Raw genomic sequence first — 19587 nt, forward strand, 5'->3', positions numbered from 1 at the left:
ACTGTCTGTCTGGATCTGTGTCTATATATCCTGAAGACTGGATGATTTTTTCAATAACCAGTTTGATCGTTCCTTTGCTCCCACACCCCTACCCCTGATCAGGTGACTGTTTTATCAACTGAAGTAAATAAGTAAACTCATTTTTTTTCTAGCATGTTGGGAAGGCCCCAAAGGAGGAGAACTGGGAGGGGTGGCATGTGGAGTTGGTCCTGAGTGGGAAGTAAACAGCCTCATTAGCCAGCAAAGGACTGGAACGAATTTAGAGTGATGATTTCGACTCCTGGCATCCCACGGGCGGAGAAAGTGGGAGCACTGGGGCTTATTAAACCCGCCTGCTCCCCAAGCACACACCCTCAACGCCTGCTTCTGGTGGCTCCTGGGGCGCCCTGTGGCTCTGCTCTCCGGCACACAGGAGTGGGGTGCGGTCTGCGTATGTGCAGCACACATGTTCTACACATCTGCGGACTCTACACGTTCCCTTGTATGGAACGTTCTCTTCACTCTCCCATTCTATGACTACATGTACTCAAAAGTACCCAAACAGTCATCTTGATAAATTTCTTAGTCAATCGACCCAAACAAAGTAGTCTGGTTTTTGTATGACACTCCCTGCCTGATGTTAGGGACCCAATTTCTATTTATTCATTTCTTTCTTTATTTATTTTTAAAAGTTTTCAGCCTTGTGATGTCATTTTTGCCTTTACAAGAACATTGAAAACATGGTTACGTACACATAATCTCATTAATCTAAGTAATGATACCTGCTGGATTTCCTTACACTTAGTTTTTGGTCTTAAAGCATAAACCATGTATGCCAACTCTTCATTTCAAATCAAAAGATAAAAATACCTAAAACAAATGCGTTACCCTGTTAGCTCCTTAACTCAGTAATAAACTTCATATTAATTAGTACACCTATGGATTTATTCCACTATTTAGGACAAAGGGTTCTTTTCTATATACACAAAATTATTAGTGCAAAGAGAGTGTCACAATATTTTTGCCTTATTTTCAATAGATATAAGAAGAAAAAAAAAACAAAATGCATGATTCCTTTCTAGGTAGGATGGGATGGATTAGACCTCAGCTATTTTGTTTTTTGTTTTTTGGGTTTTTTTTAGCCACATCATGATTCCCGGGAACAGGGGAGGGAAGCAAATGGCCAGTTAGTATTTATGCCTTTAGAAAAACAATGGATTAAGTCTCCCAATTTTGCTTACATGAGATAGTACATTGTTTTCATATCAAGGGATACATTCTCATGGTCCTCATTTTCTGTCCGGACCCCACGGGAGATTGGAGAAGTTGATGTGATACACACCTACAACATGCCCCTGTGTATGTGCTAATGATCCCTGTGGGCTTGAAGTTTCCCCAGTGCTGGGGGCGTGAACCCGACCACCTTCAAGGTCCTGCTCCAGTCTTTCCCCAAGAGAGCTGCATAATTCTGCAATTGCAGCGAGCCCTTCTGCACAAATATCATAGTCTCTTGGATGTATAGAGGAACGGGTCAAGGCTGAGACACCTTCCGTTTTGCCCACATCTGGAATTGCACCTGGCCACACCACCTGTGTACACACAGAGGGTAGAAAGCGTTGCATGATCTGATGGAGGTCCTCTCGCTAGCGCTGTGCCCTCTGCATTCTGACTTTCAGTGTTACCTGGCAGCATAGGAATACAGATGGTGAGTAGATTTCTGGATGCAGGAGCTCAACTCAGAAACCTGTACTTCTCAGTTGGTTTGTTACATAAAAAGCCACGGGGAGGGCCTGAAGGGATAGAAAAGGAGAAAGTGAAGAATGTCCTCCTTGCTCTTGGAAAGCTTATAGATGAGGACAGACACACCAAGACACAAAAGTACACAAACAACACATACATCACAACTCATTATTTAATTATAACAAAGCAATACACTTACCAATGCAAAGTTATTTGTAAAGGATGGAATATAAATATGCTGAGAAGACAATATATGAAGAGACATAAAATAAAGGGTTTTGGGTTTTTTTTTTATGTTGGGATTCGAGTTTATCTTTTAAAAATGATTTTTCGGGCAGAAGTAAGGAAATGAGATCTGAGATGTGAGTTTTATTTTGACAAAATAAAAAGAGCAATGAAAAGAGTATTGTCAGCCTGTTGGTGGGGGGCGCAGAGCCCACAGGCTTGTGTGTGGGGCGATCTAGGTCTGTGCCCTGCTCTGAAAACCTAGATTCCATTTCCTACTACTGCACAACGCTGCTAGTGTAGCCACGCTTTCATGTGTTTAAAGCTCTTTACTTTTCAAGATTAAAAATTATTTTTAATTTTTTAAATTAAAAAAGCAAACTAATTTAACTTTTTAACTTAAAAAATTAAAAATAAACTAAAATATTTAACCACATGCCTGTCCCCATCCTTCAGGAACTGAGAAAACGTACACGTGGTTGACTGGTGGTTTGTGCGTGACCATCTCTGAGATGGACCAGTGCAGAGGGGCGTGGCTGCTCAGCTGTTTGATCAGCACCTGTAAGGAGAGAGAAATCTTGCCTTGTGATACACTGGGCACACGCACGCCCAGACATACACGTTAAACAACCATTTTACAGAGCGACAGTGCCTTCATGCCGCTGGGCTGCTCCCCTACTTCAATCCCAGCAACACCGTATCTGAAAAATCACATGTCTTCAGAGATTGGATTCACTTCTTCTTTTTTTTTTTTTTTTTTTTTTTTTTTTTTTTTTTGAGACGGAGTCTCACTTTGTTGTCCAGGCTAGAGTGAGTGCCGTGGCGTCAGCCTAGCTCACAGCAACCTCAAACTCCTGGGCTTGAGTGATCCTTCTGCCTCAGCCTCCCGAGTAGCTGGGACTACAGGCATGCGCCACCATGCCCGGCTAATTTTTTATATATATATCAGTTGGCCGATTAATTTCTTTCTATTTATAGTAGAGACGGGGTCTCGCTCTTGCTCAGGCTGGTTTTGAACTCCTGACCTTGAGCAATCCGCCCGCCTCGGCCTCCCAAGAGCTAGGATTACAGGCGTGAGCCACAGCGCCCGGCCTGGATTCACTTCTTGATCTCTCTGTGGGTCACTATTCACATTTGTGGGGAGAATCAGGGGTCTGCAGCGTAGTGAGTGACACTGCCTTTCAGGGTTTCCAGCTTCGAGTCTCGCAGAGGAGACTTCCTGGCAGCAGGGAGGGCTCGAATGGCCGCATTAATCGGTGAACTAAGAATCACTCGTGCCCCGAGCTGAGCTCTGCTCTGGGCCAAGGTATGAAAGGCAAAAGGGTGAAATGTCACCCGTCTCTCCCTTCACCAGGAGAGCCACTTGGCAGAGTAGTGACAAATTCATAGCAAATACAGAATAAACTGCTGTGTCCAAGAAATGGTACATAATTAGTTTAAAAATGACAAAATTTACAGTGGCTATGGAAGGTCCGTATAGGATGTAAATCCTGGGGGTGCAAAGAGAGCTGTAAATATTGGCCGTCGTGCCAACAAGGAGCTCTGCGCAGAGGGAAGAAAGCTAACCACGTTCTTCCCAAAGTTTGAATTCGGGGAAGAAAGTATTTGCTCCTTCCCAGAACCTTCCAGAAAGTGAAGTGGCCACGCGTCCCTGCAGGACCCCTTTCTTCCATGGGGAGGCGCGTCCGCAGGCAGCAGGCTCAGGACACTCCCTTCCAGAGCTGCGGCGAGGCCAGTGCCCAGCGTGTACTTATTTGCTTGTTTTGAGGGGAGGGAGAGAGACGAAGTCTGTGTCCAGTTTTTAAAAACAGCATCTTAGCTCAGTGGCCTCAGGTGTGAGCGAGGGCACTCGTGCAGCCGGGAGCTGAGACACAGACAGGCCTCTGGGCAGCCAGTGTGCACACGTTAGTTGGCGCCGGAACCAGCGGGCGCCCTCTCTTGTTTGAGGGGAGAAATGAGGCAGCATTTCGGTTAGAACTGACAAGATGTGAGGCATTGGCATTAACGTTCCCTTTCTGTTGTTGAGAACTTACCTCCACATCACAATTGAGAAAACAGGAAGATTTAGAAGATCTGAACTCAAGTTATCACGAAAACCAATCAATCTCATGTCCTTTCACCGTATTTGACCTTATTTTCAGCTCCTTGTTCTTACCTTAATCTTATTTCATAGGATTCACAATTTTAGGACCATGAAATTATGTAGCACTTTGTTATAAAATATCATGTTTTTGTGGCGATTGAAAATTTGTCTTTTTTTGTTTCTACTTTCCTGCTTTTCTTCCTACTTTTTCGTTTTTTCAGTTTGTTAATATTTAGAACAACAAAATACTAAGAGAAATGGGACAGTGATCTCTGAAAAGGAGAATGGCAAACTTAAAAAAAGATATATTAACACATTTTTAAAAATTCAATGATTTGTAGGAAAATTTCCTAATATCCTGTTATTTTATAAGCATCTGTATATGCGCATTAACAGAAAAAAACCCAAACTCTGTAGCATAAAGAGGTTTATTCTGAGCTGAATATGGGTGACTGAGGCCCAGGGTCTGTGCCCAAGAAGTCTGGAGGAGGTGGTTGGGTTACGGTTAAGTTTTATGCATTTTAGGGAGACAGGGATTCTAGGTAAAATCGTGAATTGGTACATGGAAGGTGCATATTGGTTTGGCCTGAGCAGGCGGGACATCTGGAAGTGGGGTATTACGGGTTACAGGCAGCTTCAAACACTCTTTGATTTGTAGTTGGTTAAGGAAAGGAAGCTTTGTCCAAAGGCTTGGGAAGTGTTCAGTTAAAATAAGGAAGGCTGCAGATGCACAAGCCACACTGTGGGGACCCAAGTGGTCCTGCTAAGCGCTCGGATGGCCTGCGGGTGATTGGGCCTTTGCCCTGCTCAGCCTTAGGGCCTGTGAGCCAGGCAGCACCTCCTAGTCACAAAGAGGCTGTTTGTCAGCCTTACGGTCTCTGCCTTCACATCAGTGCGGTCAACTGTGTGTAAAAACTCCAGAAGGGAGGGGGTGTACAGAGGCGTGTCCGACCCTGCCCCTCCGGCCAGGAGCTCAGCCTTAGGGTTTCTCCAGGTCCCCTTGGCCACCAGGGCTCTGTTCAGTTGACAGGGGGCTTAGGAGTTTATCTTAGTTCACATATGGATTTTTTTAATTTCAAAATAATCCATGATTATTGGTTATCGTGTCATGAAAAACGGATCATGTAAAAACGAAAGTCTCCCTTATCCTGCATTTCACTCTCCAGAAGTGAGTCCTTTTAACAATTCAGTGCATCCGTCCAGACATGGGCCACGATTTAACATAAATGCATCCACGCGTTGCTTTGTGGTGGCGACATGTTCTGAGAAACACGTTGCCGGGCCATCTCGTCGTCCTGGGAGCCTCCTGGGCCGCCGACTGCGCGTGGCCGTGGGCGTGGCCCGCGTCTCCTGGCCAGGCCTGCAGGCGGCGCTGCGCTGGGTGCCGGGCAGCGCTGACAGGCGGTGAGCCCGCTCTGAGCACCGCGCGGAGGGGCGCGGTGAAGGCGCAGCGGGAGCGGCAGAGCCTGGCGCGCCTGCGCAGGAGCAGGCGTGTGCTGCCGATGGGCTTGCGGGCGGGGGTGCTGAGCGGATGTGAAGGTCATCACTAGGACATCGCTTCGCTCCTGTAGACTTTATAGACACTGTGAGCTTAGCCCACAATAAATTTATGAAAATATTGTTTCCTTCTCTCAGTAATGACCTTAACTTACTGTAATTTTTTAGTTTGTAAAGCTAATATTTTTTTACCTTTTTGAGCTTTTGGAAATAGCACTTAGCTTAAAACACAACACATTATATAGTTGTACAAAAATATTATTTTTATATCCTTATTCTATAAGTTTTTTCCTATTTACATTTTTTTAAAACTTTTTAAACTTTTTTGTTGAAAACTAAGACACAAACACACACATGATCCTAGGCCTACACAATGTCAGGATCATCAATATCACTGTCTTCCACCTCCCATCTTGTCACATCCAAAGGTCTTCACGGGCAGTGGCACGCATGGAGCTGTCATCTCCTATGATAAGGATGCTTTCTTCTGGAAGCCCTCCTCACGGACCTGCCTGAGGCTCTTTTTGAGGAGGCGGGACCACCAAAGATGTGGTTTGTTGTTGACCAAAGTGTTGTTATGCAGCAGCACATGATTGTGGTGTGTGTGTGTGTGTGTGTGTGTGTGTGTGTGTGTGTGTGTGTGGAGAGAGAGAGAGAGAGAGGGAGAGGGAGGGAGAGAGAGTTTGTGACCAAAGAAAATGGAGTCACACTACATATAATCTCACTGTACACTATAGTTTGCTTTCCACTCATTTGAAATGAGTATCTTTTTTGGGCAAAATTCCTGGTGGTGTCACATATATATTTATTCCAATTTAGTAATTGTTTCCAGTTCATGATGTTGTCATTATCTATTAAGTCATGTCTGTAACATTAAACATATAAAATCTTTCTGAGTATTTTCTATTTCAATCAATGCTATAGTGAAGATTTTTAAGGATGTGCAGTTACTGATCGAGGGTTGATAAATGCAGGGCAGACTGCTAAATGTGGAATGAATTAGGCAAGGAGACATGTAATTTTAAATTTTATGGATGGCAGATATTTCTTTTGTTAACAGAACATGTACAATGGGAAGGTATATGTGTATTTTCAGGAGTAATCTGTTTTTTGAGATCTCTCCAAAGATACTATTCCAATTTCAAATCTTATCAAGAGTTCATAAGGATGGCTTTATTTTCCACACTGTTCCAAGCTCTGGATGTTACCATACTTTTCAGTATTTACCTATCTGAAAAGCCAATACCTTTATATGTATATTTTAATTTTTATATCATCAATCATCGGTGAGAACATTTCTAATATGTATAAGTCACTTGTCTGTAAATCATTCATCTGTGAACTGCTTTTTCAAGTCATTACTTAATTTTAGTTTGTAACATCTTTTTCTTGCCAAAAATTTGAAAAAAAAATCCTAAGTAAGGTACCCTTTCTATTGTCTCATTGAATTTTCTAGTATTGTCATTATTTTTAGATTTTAGTAGTGTTTCTTAGAGTGTCGATTTTTTAAAAATATGCAACCAAATTTATCCACAGTTTGCTTTTCAGTTTTTGAGAATTGCAACTCAGCCAGCTTGTGAAATTTACTTAAATCTAAAAAGATCAAGAAAATAAAAAAAATATCATGCTTTCTTATAGTAGTTGTATTTTTTAATGTTTATATATATATATATTTTTTCTTGTTGTTGTTTGTTTGTTTGTTTGTTTTGTTTTGTTTGCATGGTGGCTCATGCCTATACTCCCAGAAGTTTGGGAGGCTGAGGTGGGAGGATCATTTGAGGCCACAAGTTCGAGGCTGCAGTGAGCTGTGATCACACCGCCGCACTCCAGCCAGGGCAGCAGCAGGAGACCCGTCTCCATAAGTAAAATCCGTAATTTGTTTCGGCGTCAGTCTAGAGAAGGGACCCACACCACCCTCCTCCCCCACAACTGCCTTGCCAGTTATCATGTCTTAGTTATTATATTTCCAAAGTATGTTTGCATAAATGTTAAGATAGTTTCTTTTCATTAGTTTTTTTTTAATTCATAATTTCTCTGCCTAGATTCGTGGGTTTATTTTTCTATTCTGTGTTCGCATGACATGTCTGCTGTGAAACCTTTACACACACACACACACACACACACACCAAACTCTTATATATTTTATACTGTTTTCATATTTTGAAAAATCTCAAAACATCTATAAAATAAGTAAGGTAAAGGTTTGATTATGACCATTTTAGATGAGAAAACTAAGAAAAGGTAAAGGAACTCTCTGAGATCCATGATCATGTCGTGCTGGCTTAGTGACTGCAACAGAAGAGCTTGTGGCCGTAGCCCAAGCTGTATTGATCTGTCTCTATATCTGTCCGTAAGACTGCGGTTTACCTCATCAAACATGCTTTTTCTTCAGATGTGATGCAGTGTTGAGATTGGAATCTGATAGAGGTTTCTGCACAGATGTGTGATTTATTGTGTCAAAATTATATTATCTGCTACAATTTTTTCCCCTCAAGCAATATATAGTACCTTGGAAGAAAAAAATATATATTCTATCTCTTCAGTACCAGACCCAATTAAGAGAGAGAAAGAGATATTTTACATGTTCTGTTGCTTTAGTAGTATTATCATTTATCTACTCAGGGAATTAAAAATTACCTCAAAATGATAACCAAATGAATGAGGTATTTATTTGGGATCAAGAGTAAGATGTTCTGCATATAATGGATATTTCCTGAATACTTTTAATATTAGCAGATAATTGGAGGGTTCCATGAGGTGTTGGCAGGAGTTTAGTCCCTTGGGTCTCTGGAGGAATGGATGGCTGGGCCGTGGCAGAGTTTGTCTTTCACATCATTGGGGTCAGAGACACTTCAAGCAGTGGTTAAGGATGAAAACTTTTAAGCCTCATTTCCTAGGATTAAAGTCAGCTCTGCCTCTTTCCACATATGACAATTTTTCTTAAGCCACATATGTCTTAGTTTCCTTTTTTATGAGTTTGGAGATGATAATAATAGTGCCCACTCCATACTGTTGTCGTTGGGGCTAGATGAACACATGTAAAAGCAGAGAAGGAGGACGGGCTTACAGTAAGTGCTCCCTTAATGTCAGCTGGTGGTGTCGTCAGTACTGATCTTTCTGTTCAGGGGCGGTAGCGATGGAAGGAGCCAATGACAGCTCCCCAAACCATTTCATCCTTGTGGGGTTCTCTGACCACCCCCGTCTGGAGAGGACCCTCTTCGTGGCCCTCCTGATAGCCTACCTCCTCACGCTGCTGGGAAACTCCACCATCATCCTGGTGTGCCGGCGGGACCGCCAGCTGCACACCCCCATGTACTTCTTCCTCACCCACCTCTCCTTCCTGGACCTCTGCTTCACCACCAGCTCCATCCCCCAGCTGCTCCACAACCTCAGTGGACGTGACAAGACCATCAGCTACTCGGGCTGTGCCACCCAGCTCTTCCTGTTCCTGGGGCTGGGCGGTGTGGAGTGCCTGCTCCTGGCCGTCATGGCCTACGACCGGCTGGTTGCGGTCTGCAGGCCGCTGCACTACATGGCGACCATGAACCCCAGGCTCTGCCGGGGCTTGGTGTCGGTGGCCTGGGGCTGTGGGATGGCCAACTCCTTGGCCATGTCTCCAGTGACCCTGCGCTTGCCCCGCTGTGGGCACCGCAAGGTGGACCACTTCCTGTGTGAGATGCCAGCCCTCATCCGGATGGCTTGTGTCAACACTGTAGCCATCGAAGTCACCGTCTTTGTCCTGGCGGTGGGCATTGTGCTGTCCCCCTTGGTGTTCATCCTGGTCTCTTATGGCTATATCGTGAGGGCCGTGCTACAGATTCCATCGGCATCAGGGAGGCAAAAGGCCTTCAACACCTGTGGCTCCCATCTCGCCGTGGTCTCGCTTTTCTACGGGAACATCATCTACATGTACATGCAACCGGGAGCCAGCTCCTCCCAGGACCAGGGCAAGTTTCTCACCCTCTTTTACAACATGGTCACCCCTCTGCTGAACCCCCTGATCTACACCCTCAGAAACAAAGAGGTGAAGGGGGCACTGAGAAGGCTGCTGCCGGGGACAGCAAGGTAGGGAAGGAGCAGGGCATCTCCGGGGCCTCCCCCCGGCCCTGGCCTCGACCCCACCAGGCCATGGTGGCCGCTGGGGCTCTGGGGCGGAGCTGGCCTTGGCCTGCGGCTCGGCTGACTCGGCTTCTCCTGGACTCTGCAGCTGTTTTAGCTCCAGCGTCACACGTTTTATGAGCGAACTGAGCAACACATTCCATCCAAACCCCCTCTCGTCGATCTATAAAGCGGGTCCCAGAACCACGGGGTAAATAGTCATAGAAATGAATTTCCTCCAGCTTTTACCAGAGTGCCAAGTAGGAAACAAATCTTCATCAGAGTTTTGCTTATGTCATTGTTTTGATGTCATTAACTTCATTCTAGCTATTCTAGTCAGAATGGCTCTAAATCTGTCCCTGTTCTCCATACGGACTAAGTGCCCCTCCTCGTGGAGCGGAGGGTGGGCAACTCCTTGGCCATGTCTGCAGTGACCTGGCAATGGCCCCGCTGTGGGCACCGCAAGGTGGACCACTTCCTGTGTGAGATGCCAGCCCTGATCTGGATAGCCTGTGTCGATGCTGGATTACGTCAGCATCGAACACTGGAACTCAGCACGGTCGGATGTTTCCGATTTCCCAAGTTCCCACGCAGAACTTTTCATCCCATCATACAGTTTTTTCTACCGTCATCCTCAACCTTTGGCATTTCCCCCAAACACTGGTGTAAGATTCTGGATAAACCAAAAGTTAACCGATAAATAATGATACACAGTCATTTAAATCTTAAAGCATCAGTATTTCTCAGGGATGTTTTCATTCTATTAGCAAGAAGAACATGATGTGTGTTAAGTTCCTGCTCTGTGCTGCGTGCTGGGAATTCGGCTAATCTTCCCGGCGTTTGTCTGAGGCTGGCATGATGATCCTTATCCCTATTTTACCTTTTGCTCTTTGATGCAGAAGCGTCCAATCATTTGCTCAAGGAAAACTGAACCAGAGATTTACTCCAAGTCCCGATGACTCCCAATTCCTGCTGTTTCTGTTGCATCAGGAACTTTTAAAGAGCAAAATACCTTCAGCATTTGGAAAGCAGTGTTTCACAATGTTCCTCAAAGTTGGATCATAGAAACAAACAACACAGCACCCAAGAAAACTAGCCTTGCTCCTTAAAACTGTACGTAGTTATTGCTGATAAAATCTACAGTGACTTGCTTAGGTGGCTAGAAACTTAACTGTCTCTTATGGCATTCCATAGAAGAATTCTATTAAAATTGACATTGACTTCTCAATAATCATTTCTTCAAACAAGCCAACTCAATTTCGGGGGAAAAAAAGATCACCTTCACTCAGGGCTCATGTGGTGTCGTTCTTACTTTGAGTTTTAACAAACAGGGTTAGTGAAGTTGCATGCCTGTGGCTCAAAGGAAAGAATGGAGAGAGTAAAATGATTCGATTAGAAAATAAAACAACAAAAATACAAAGTACTTGGATTCCTGATGGTGAAGTAATTTCATTGTCTCTAAATATAAATGCATCATTGAGTATTTACTATCATATATGTTTCATATACATATTATATATATGTGTGTGTGTATATATATATGATGTAGGTTGCAGAGTCAGCCATTCTACCCCAGTGGTGCCTGTGTTAATGTGTTAATTAGAGGAATGTGGATGTAACCTAGGTAGGATACGGGAATTTCACAACGGTGAATTAATTATTATAATTGCTGTAGCCTTACTAATCTTCTAGTGCAATGTTCTCCCTCCAAAATGTACCATTACAGGACCGTCAAGACTTTAGGCAGTCAGTAAGAATTCTGGAATTTTGGATTACTTCTAATTGGCTACTCATGCTGTTCACCACCAAATACTTGGTGCATGATTGTCTAGAAAGCCGAGACCCCAGGAAGCGAGAGTTGGTTCTCGCCACCACTCCTGAGGGCAAGCCCATGTATGAGCAAGTGGACACAGTCACAGCGGGTTGTGTTAGTACTGATATTTTATTCTGCTTGATGATGTTCAAATGATTTTTACAAATGATATTTCATATACTACCCCATAATTTGGTGAATTGTTTTACCTTTCAGCTGTTTTATATGTAACATTTTTAAACACGTGTACAGATGTGACTGACAATATATAAACTGCTCAGGCTGTGTTTTTACCTGAAGAGTCAGGTTATTCGGTTAAAATATCTAGTAGGATCAGAATGTGAAGGGCTCAAAGTTCAACCAGTTTTATCTCAATTATTTACCTTTTACGTATTTTTTATAATAAGAACTATAAAAAACTATCATTCATTTATGCTTAAATATACTTGGTAGTAAAATATCCATTTTCCTTAATATATATATTTTCAATGTAAATATCTTAAATCATTATACAGTATTTATTTTGAAAAAGTCATCATTCTTACCCTGAAGGTTTTTTAATAATAGTATCACTAATTTGAATCCTTAGCGACAAATAAATCAATCTCTTCCACTGTCCATGTTATAGCATAGTCAATGATTATATATTCAGGATATAGTTGCTTATAATTCAAAAGTTACCTGAGCCCTGTTTTCTCCTCTTGCTATTAAAGAATCTCTGATGGTTGTATGCCATCAGTCATGTGTGGCAAGTACATAAAAGCGGTGTTTAATAAGCATTGCTCAATTTCACTGATATTTATTCGGAGTTAAAGATGTGATAACTTCGCTTGTGGCTGAGCTTTCAGCTGTGTTACAAAAGCAAGACGAGCGCTGGTGACTGAGGTAACTACCCACCAAAGCAGCGCGATGTCCTGGTAATCATCACGCCTAAAATACAATTATTTGTTTTGGTGTAAGACAAATCCTATTTTTCCAGAAATACTAGAGATTAATTGTTACCTTTTGCGTTTTCCTCACGGTATTATCAAGAATCTGTTTCTGTGACAGGAAGTGTTGCAGGGCACAGCACCCAGGGTGATCCCAGGGCGGCCCCTCTTCCCTCGCAGTCAGGACCAGACGTGCCCAATGGGCTGAGGGGCCTGGACAGCCCGCGCAGCCCTCTGCCTCAGGGACCCAGGCCGCGGTGGCGTCCTGCCGGCACTGTCCCCAGAGAAAACGCCCCTCGCTTGTCCCTCTGCTCCCTGCGGTGCGGCGCGGCACAGTCATTGCATTGTCCTTGAACAATCAAGCAAGTCTGCTCCCCCAGAAACAAGCAAGCAAAGCAGCGGCCGTCACATAATCCCAGCACAGACGCCTCCGTCTTGAGAAGTCGACAGTCGCAGGATGGCGTCGAGTGCAGAGTCTAATAATCCTCACTGTGGATCTAGAACAAGCCTGGTTTTTCCCGACTTCTGGATTTTTAGTGACCTCACGTGTGTTTATTAAATTTTATTTTCTTTGGTTCTTCATCCATAAAATTGGGTGATAGCAGTATGCATGTTATAAGGTTTTGTGACTATAAATTGATTACTGCAAATTTCTTGGCACAGTGCCAGGTACATAGCCGATATAAGCTTCATCAGAGGGAGTTGACTTTGAATTTTATAAATAAGTATAATTAGGATTATGAATTGGTGCACAATGTATAGTTTTATTTTACATCCTGGTGTTATCAAGCACGCAAATTAGAGACTTTCAAAAGTGTAAGTATCGACTTTCAAAACATGATTTCTTTTTTATTTAAAAATTTTAAAGTTGCATATAATTTTGGTATATAACATGATGTTTTGATAAATGTATATGTTGTGGATTGGCTAAATCAAGCTAATTAATATAGATGCATTACCTCAACATACTTATACTTTTTTTGTGTGATGACAAAGCCCAAAATCCACTCTCTTAGCAATTTTCAGATATAAAATACATTGCTATTAACTATCGTCACCATGTTGTACAAGAGATGTCTTGAACTTTTTCTTTTTGTCTAACTGAAATTTTGTTTCCTTTGACCAATATCTACCCAATGCTCCTCTTCCTCCTCCCACCAACCCTGGTAACCACCATTCTACTCTACACTTCTATGAGTTTGACTTTTTTACATTCCACATATAAATGAGATCATGTGGAATTTGTCTTTCTTTGCCTGGTTTATTTCACTTAACATAATGTCTTCCAGGTTAATTCATGTTGTCACAAATGACAGTGTTTGCTTCTTTTTTAAAGCTGAATAGCACTCACATTTTATTATATATATATATATATATACACACACACATACACACACTACTTTTTATTAATCCAATTATCGATTGATCGCTTAGATAGATTCCATGTCTTGGCTATTGTGAATGCTTTTGCAACGTACATGGGAGTGCAAATATCTCTTCACCCTACTGATTTCTTATTCTTTGGATATATACTCTTTAGTGGGATTGCCGGTAGTTTCATTTTTAATTTTTTGAAGAACTCAACATACTATGTTCCATAATGGCTGTATCCATCTCCATTCCCAACAACCATGTCACATATGAGGGTTCCGTTTTCTCCACATCCTTGCCAAGACATATCTTTTGTCCTTTTGATAATAGCCACTTTAACAGGTATGAAGTGATATCTCATTCTGGTTTTAATTTCCATTTCTTTGATGTTTAATGATACTGAGCATTTTTTTCATATATCTGTTGACCACTTTTATCTCTTCTTTTGAAACATCAAATCTTTTGCCTATTTTTTTCAGCATTCTGAGTTGCTGTTTTATTTTACTTTTTTTAGTACTTTGAGTTGCTATTTTACTTTGCCCATTTATTACTCAGGATATCTCTTTTCTTGCTATTCAGTTGAGTTCCTTATATATGTTGAATGTAAACCTCTTATTAGATGTATGGTTTGCAAATACTTTCTCCCATTCAGTAAGTTTCCTTTCCACGGTGTTGATTGTTTCCTTTGCTATTTAGAAGCTTTTTAGTTTGGCTAATCCCATTTGTCTATTTTTGCTATTGTTGATTGTGCTTTCAGGATCATATCCTAAAAATTATTGCCCAGACCAGACCAGTGTCATGGAGCTTTTCTGTACATTTTCTTCTAGTAGTTTTACAGTTTCAGGTCTTACTTTTTAAGTCTTTAATCCATTTTGAATTGATTTTTGTATATGGTGTAAGATATGCATCTAATTTCATTTTTCTACATGTGAATATCTGGTTTTACCAAAACAATTTATTCAAGAGACTATCGTTTTGCTATTGTGTTTTTAACAACTTAATCAAAAGTAAATTGAGCATAGTTGGGAATAAAGCATCTGGTTAGGTTTGGGATACTGGTAAGATATTGGATCACATAATGAGGTAGCTGGTATTTGATGACAAAGTGAGGTGAGTTTGAGGCAGTGTTGATTTTAGGTTGGGACAAGGGGATTTTTGTACTGTGGACTTGTATGAGATATCAAACGAATGTTAGAATTTGCTGATGACTTTCTATGTTCCAGGAAGTTTTAAGTGTTTAAAATGTATATTAAAGCTTTAGATTTCCCAATGGCCCCATTAGTAAGATGATACGAATAATACAACCCCAGTGCCTGTGATCTTGTTTAACACGTTTTACAGTCATGGAAAATTTAATATCACTGAGAGTTTGAGTTTACAATTCTGTAGTCTAACTATAAAATTGTAAAATGTTGTGTTAAAATTTATATACATCAAAATTCTGCAGTTGGAAGATATTCTACACACCCCAAATTCATTTCAAAAAATGTGTAATTAGATACCAACGCCTCTCTCCTTTCACAGCTGAGCTACCTGCACAAGAGCTACCAAATACTTAGGAAAAAACAAAACACAATTATCAAAATGATCATTCCTAAGAAAACAAAAGCAGAGTATGAAAAACTTCCAAAACATCTTTGGAAAAAGTGGCCTATGTATAATAATAATTTAGGATTTTCTAGAAGATTTATATTCACGGTTTGTTTTATTTTTTGTCATTGCTATTTTCAATGGAAAAAACTAGGGAGAGAAGAATTTTTCATTAAAATGTCCTTTCCATTAAAGTGCATGAATAATTCTTCAGATCACAGTACTGCTAACATAATTGCTATATTTTATGTTAATTTAGTTTTCAGGTTGGTGGCAATTCCACGCATGCCTAAGGTCACAGCTGCATGGCAAAGGGAGGCTGGAAGCTGTATTTCCTAGAATCATTTTCCCTGCATGGCTCATAACTATCATCTCCCAGTGAGATGGATTTATATGAGATTTATATAATAGAAGAGAAATAAAGGAGTTATTCTCTGAAGCAGGCAGATATGAGTTTAAAATCACCTTCCAGGTCAGCTTGTAGAAAACACACTACATTGGTGCCAGAAACTTAGACCATCAGTGGGGATGTCATATACATTCTGTGGTTTGGAACAGCCACTGCGCGAGTTTCCAAGACCACCCCAAAATAGCCTTCACTGCCCCAGCCCTTCTAAAGACCAAATACGGGTCTAATACCCTATGATAAAAACCATTTATACTCTGAAAACATTGAGTGACTTACCCAGAATTTGTTTCTGGAAGATGTTCTAAGGAAACAGAACTTAAAGATGGCCTCTGGAATCGAACTCCTAATTTGGTTACATGAGAACACAATTATTACGTAATTGCCAGTGGAAAGTGGAACACCATTATTTCATAGGATACTGTGGCAAAAACACTACTGGGATTATTGTCGGTATTTGGTGAAAATCAAGTGCATTGAAGACAATTATTTGGAGGAAAATTTAATCTTATATATTCTGGTAGAAATGGAGTCCAATATTCCAGGAATGCAGTAAGTTTTTCTGATTGCACTGAATAAGCTGCAGGAGGAAAATGACCTCAACTCAGTCCTTTCAACACCCAGTGCAAAGCCATTAGAGAACCAGAGAGCTTCAGCAACCATGCTGCAAAAATCATTTCTTTTTCTTGAGGCAGAGCTTTTTGAACAAAACAGAATATCTGTCCTGAAGAAGGCCTGAATTATAAAGCAAGTTGAATTTTCTGCCTTTCTAAGTTAGACTCACGTAAAATTTGAAAAGAGAAATTGAAATTGAAACATTTTGGTAGATTCCAAATTCTGAAAACCCTGAATCACCAAATCCCATTGAGCTTCTCTTGCCAACAGAAATGGGAAATGGGGAGATGTTTGTCAAAAGGGTCAAGTTGCATTTGTGCATGAGGAAGAAATTCTGGAGATCCAATGCACATCACGGTGACTATATGCAATACTACTGTACAATAATGCAATGCTGCATACTTGAAATTTGCTGACACACACACAAAGGATAACACTGTGAGGTGAATGATACCTTAATTATCTTGATTGTAATAGTCATTTCACAATGTATATCAAACATCAAGATGTGTACCATATTTATATATATATATAATTTTTGTCAATTTTACCTCAATACAGAGAAAAAATTAAAATAAAATACAAAATGTATACAGTGGAAAAAACAAGGGAATATTTCACTCAAAAATAGAAGAGTTTAGCCCTTATAATATCCAGAAATTAAAATAAAAAAATAGAAAACTTCAATATGTTTGGAGAACCCTAAAAACCCTGCAAATGTTACTGAAAATAAATAAAACAAGGCCTACACAAAGCTACTCCAAGCTCATGGATTAGAAGACCAGTACTATGAATATGCCAATGATATACATACTAAGTTATAGATTTAATGCAATCCTGAATTGCCTCTTAAATTAGAATATCCTAGGAATATATTTAACTAAGGAGGTAAAATACCTCTACAGGGATAACTATGAAACACTGAGGAAGGAAATAACAGAGGATTTAAACAGGTGGAAAACCATACCATCCTCTTGGGTTGATAGAATCAACATTGTTAAAATGTCTATACTACCCAAAGTGATCTACAGATTCAATGCAATCCCTATTAAAATACCAACATCATTTTTTACAGATATAGAAAAAATAATTTTATGCTTTGTATGGAATCATAGAAGATCCCGTATAGCAAAAGCAATCCTAGGCAATAAAAAAAAATAGGAGGTATCAATTTACAAAACTTCAAACTGTACTACAAGTATGTAGTAATTAAAACAGCTTGGGACTGGCACAAGAACAGGGACATTGACCAGTGGAACAAAACTGAAGACCCAGATATAAAACCATAAGTCATAAAGTCAATCATAAAGTCATCTAATCTTTGACAAAGCAGACAAAAACATACACTGAGGGAAAGAATCCTTATTCAATAAATGGTACTTGGAAAACTGGATAGCCACATGTAGAAGACTAAAACAGGATCCACACCTTTCACCTTTACAAAAATCAACTCACGCTGAGTAACAGACCTAAACCTAAGGTGTAAAACTAGTAGAATGCTATAGGAAAGCATTGGAAAAACTCTTCTGGACATTGGCGTAGGCAAAGATTTTATGAAGAAGACCCCAAAGGCAATCACAGCAACAAGAAAAATAAATAAGTGGGACCTGATCAAATTAAAAAGCTTCTGCACAGCCAAAGAAACTGTCACAAGAGCAAATAGACAACCTACAGAATGGGAAAAAATTTTCGCATGCTACACATCTGATAAAGGGCTGATAACTAGAACCTATTTAGAACTCAGGAAAATCAGCAAGAAAAAATCAAACAACCCTATCAAAAAATGGGCAAAGGACATGTACAGAAACTTTTCAAAAGAAGAGAGAATATTGGCCAACAAACATATGCAAAAATGTTCAACATCCCAGCAAATGCAAATCATCAGGAAATGCAAATCAAAACCACAATGAGATATCACTTATCTCCAGTGAGAATAGTTTTTATCAAAAAGTCCTAAAACAATAAATGTTGGTGTGGATGTGGAGAGAGAGGAACACTCATACATTGCTGGTGGGACTGCAAACTAGTGCAACCTCTGTGGAAAGCAATATGGAGATACTGTGAAGAGATATAAATAGATCTACCATTTGATCCAGCAATCCCATTACTGGGCATCTACCCAAAAGAACAAAAGACATTCTACGAAAAAGACACCTGCACTCGAGTGTTTATAGCAGCACAATTCACAATTGCAAAGATGTGAAAACAACCCACGTGCCCATCAAGACATGAATGGATTAATAAAATATGGTATATGTATACCATGGAGTACTATTCAGCTATAAGAAACAATGGTGATCTTGTATTATCCTGGATGGAGCTGGAACCCATTCTACTAAGTGAAGTATCCCAAGAAAGGAAAAACAAGCACCACATGTACTCACCAGCAAATTGGTTTCACTGAGCAACACATAAGTGCACATACCGGAATAACATTTATCGGGCATCGGACAGGGGGCGGAGGAGGGGATGGGTGTACACATACGTAATGAATGCGATGTGCACCATCTGGGGGATGGACACGCTTGAAGCTCTGACTCGGGTGGGGAGGGGCAAGGCAACACATGTAACATAAACATTTGTGCCACCATAATATGCTGAAATAAGAAAAAAAGAATATCTATTTCAGGAAAAAAACTAAAAAATTGACTGTGTATGCATAATGGTAGAGATATATTAGTGCCATTTTTACTATCCTATGAGGTAGCACTTGATGGAAAGCTAATTTTCTCAGAAAAGTACTATAATAGAGAATATAGGGCACAGAATAAATGTCCACAGCTGTCTTCTTCCTATATTTATGGACTTATCACTGCCTTAGGTTTTATGGTGCAATTATCCTATTTAATTTACTTTTTCTGCATGTGACTATACTATTTAATTGTCCTTAAACATGCTATCAATCTTCCTCTGCTGTTTATAATTTTGCTAACTCCCTGCAGAGTGGATTAAGGATACAGGACAGCTGTCAGACATCTAAGATGTCAACGTGTCTTGCCAGAATATTATGATTGCAACTGGTTTATAATGGAGAAAATACCGTATTCCTCAGGATGTCTATTAAGTCTTCTCTCTAACCGTATTTTCATACCCATCAACCATGCCCTCATTATCCTCCCCTCCCCGTCCCCTTCCCAGCCTCTGGTAACCGCCGCTCCATTCACTATCTCATGAGCTCAAGCTTTTAGCTTCCACAAAGGAGGGAGCAGGATGATCCTTTATGTTTGTTTTCCCTATTTGT

At 40.7% G+C, this 19587-nt stretch overlaps 1 protein-coding gene and 1 long non-coding RNA gene across 2 annotated transcripts; one reads left to right on the forward strand and one right to left on the reverse strand.

Annotated features, from left to right (window-relative positions):
* Positions 1–1486: 1486 nt before the first annotated feature.
* LOC142874780 (uncharacterized) lies at positions 1487–12524 on the reverse strand. Its single transcript, XR_012922404.1, has 3 exons — positions 12438–12524; positions 1662–1769; positions 1487–1568 (listed from the first exon to the last, which is right to left on the reverse strand). It is a non-coding gene; the product is annotated as an uncharacterized LOC142874780 (long non-coding RNA).
* Positions 7606–11878, forward strand: LOC105870502 (olfactory receptor 2W3-like). Its single transcript, XM_012763130.3, has one exon. The coding sequence runs from the start codon at positions 8661–8663 to the stop codon at positions 9591–9593; it is 933 nt and encodes a 310-aa protein (XP_012618584.2). The 5' UTR covers positions 7606–8660; the 3' UTR covers positions 9594–11878.
* Positions 12525–19587: the final 7063 nt, after the last annotated feature.

Source organism: Microcebus murinus, chromosome 13 (assembly GCF_040939455.1).
Source record: "Microcebus murinus isolate Inina chromosome 13, M.murinus_Inina_mat1.0, whole genome shotgun sequence".
NCBI lineage: Eukaryota > Metazoa > Chordata > Mammalia > Primates > Cheirogaleidae > Microcebus > Microcebus murinus.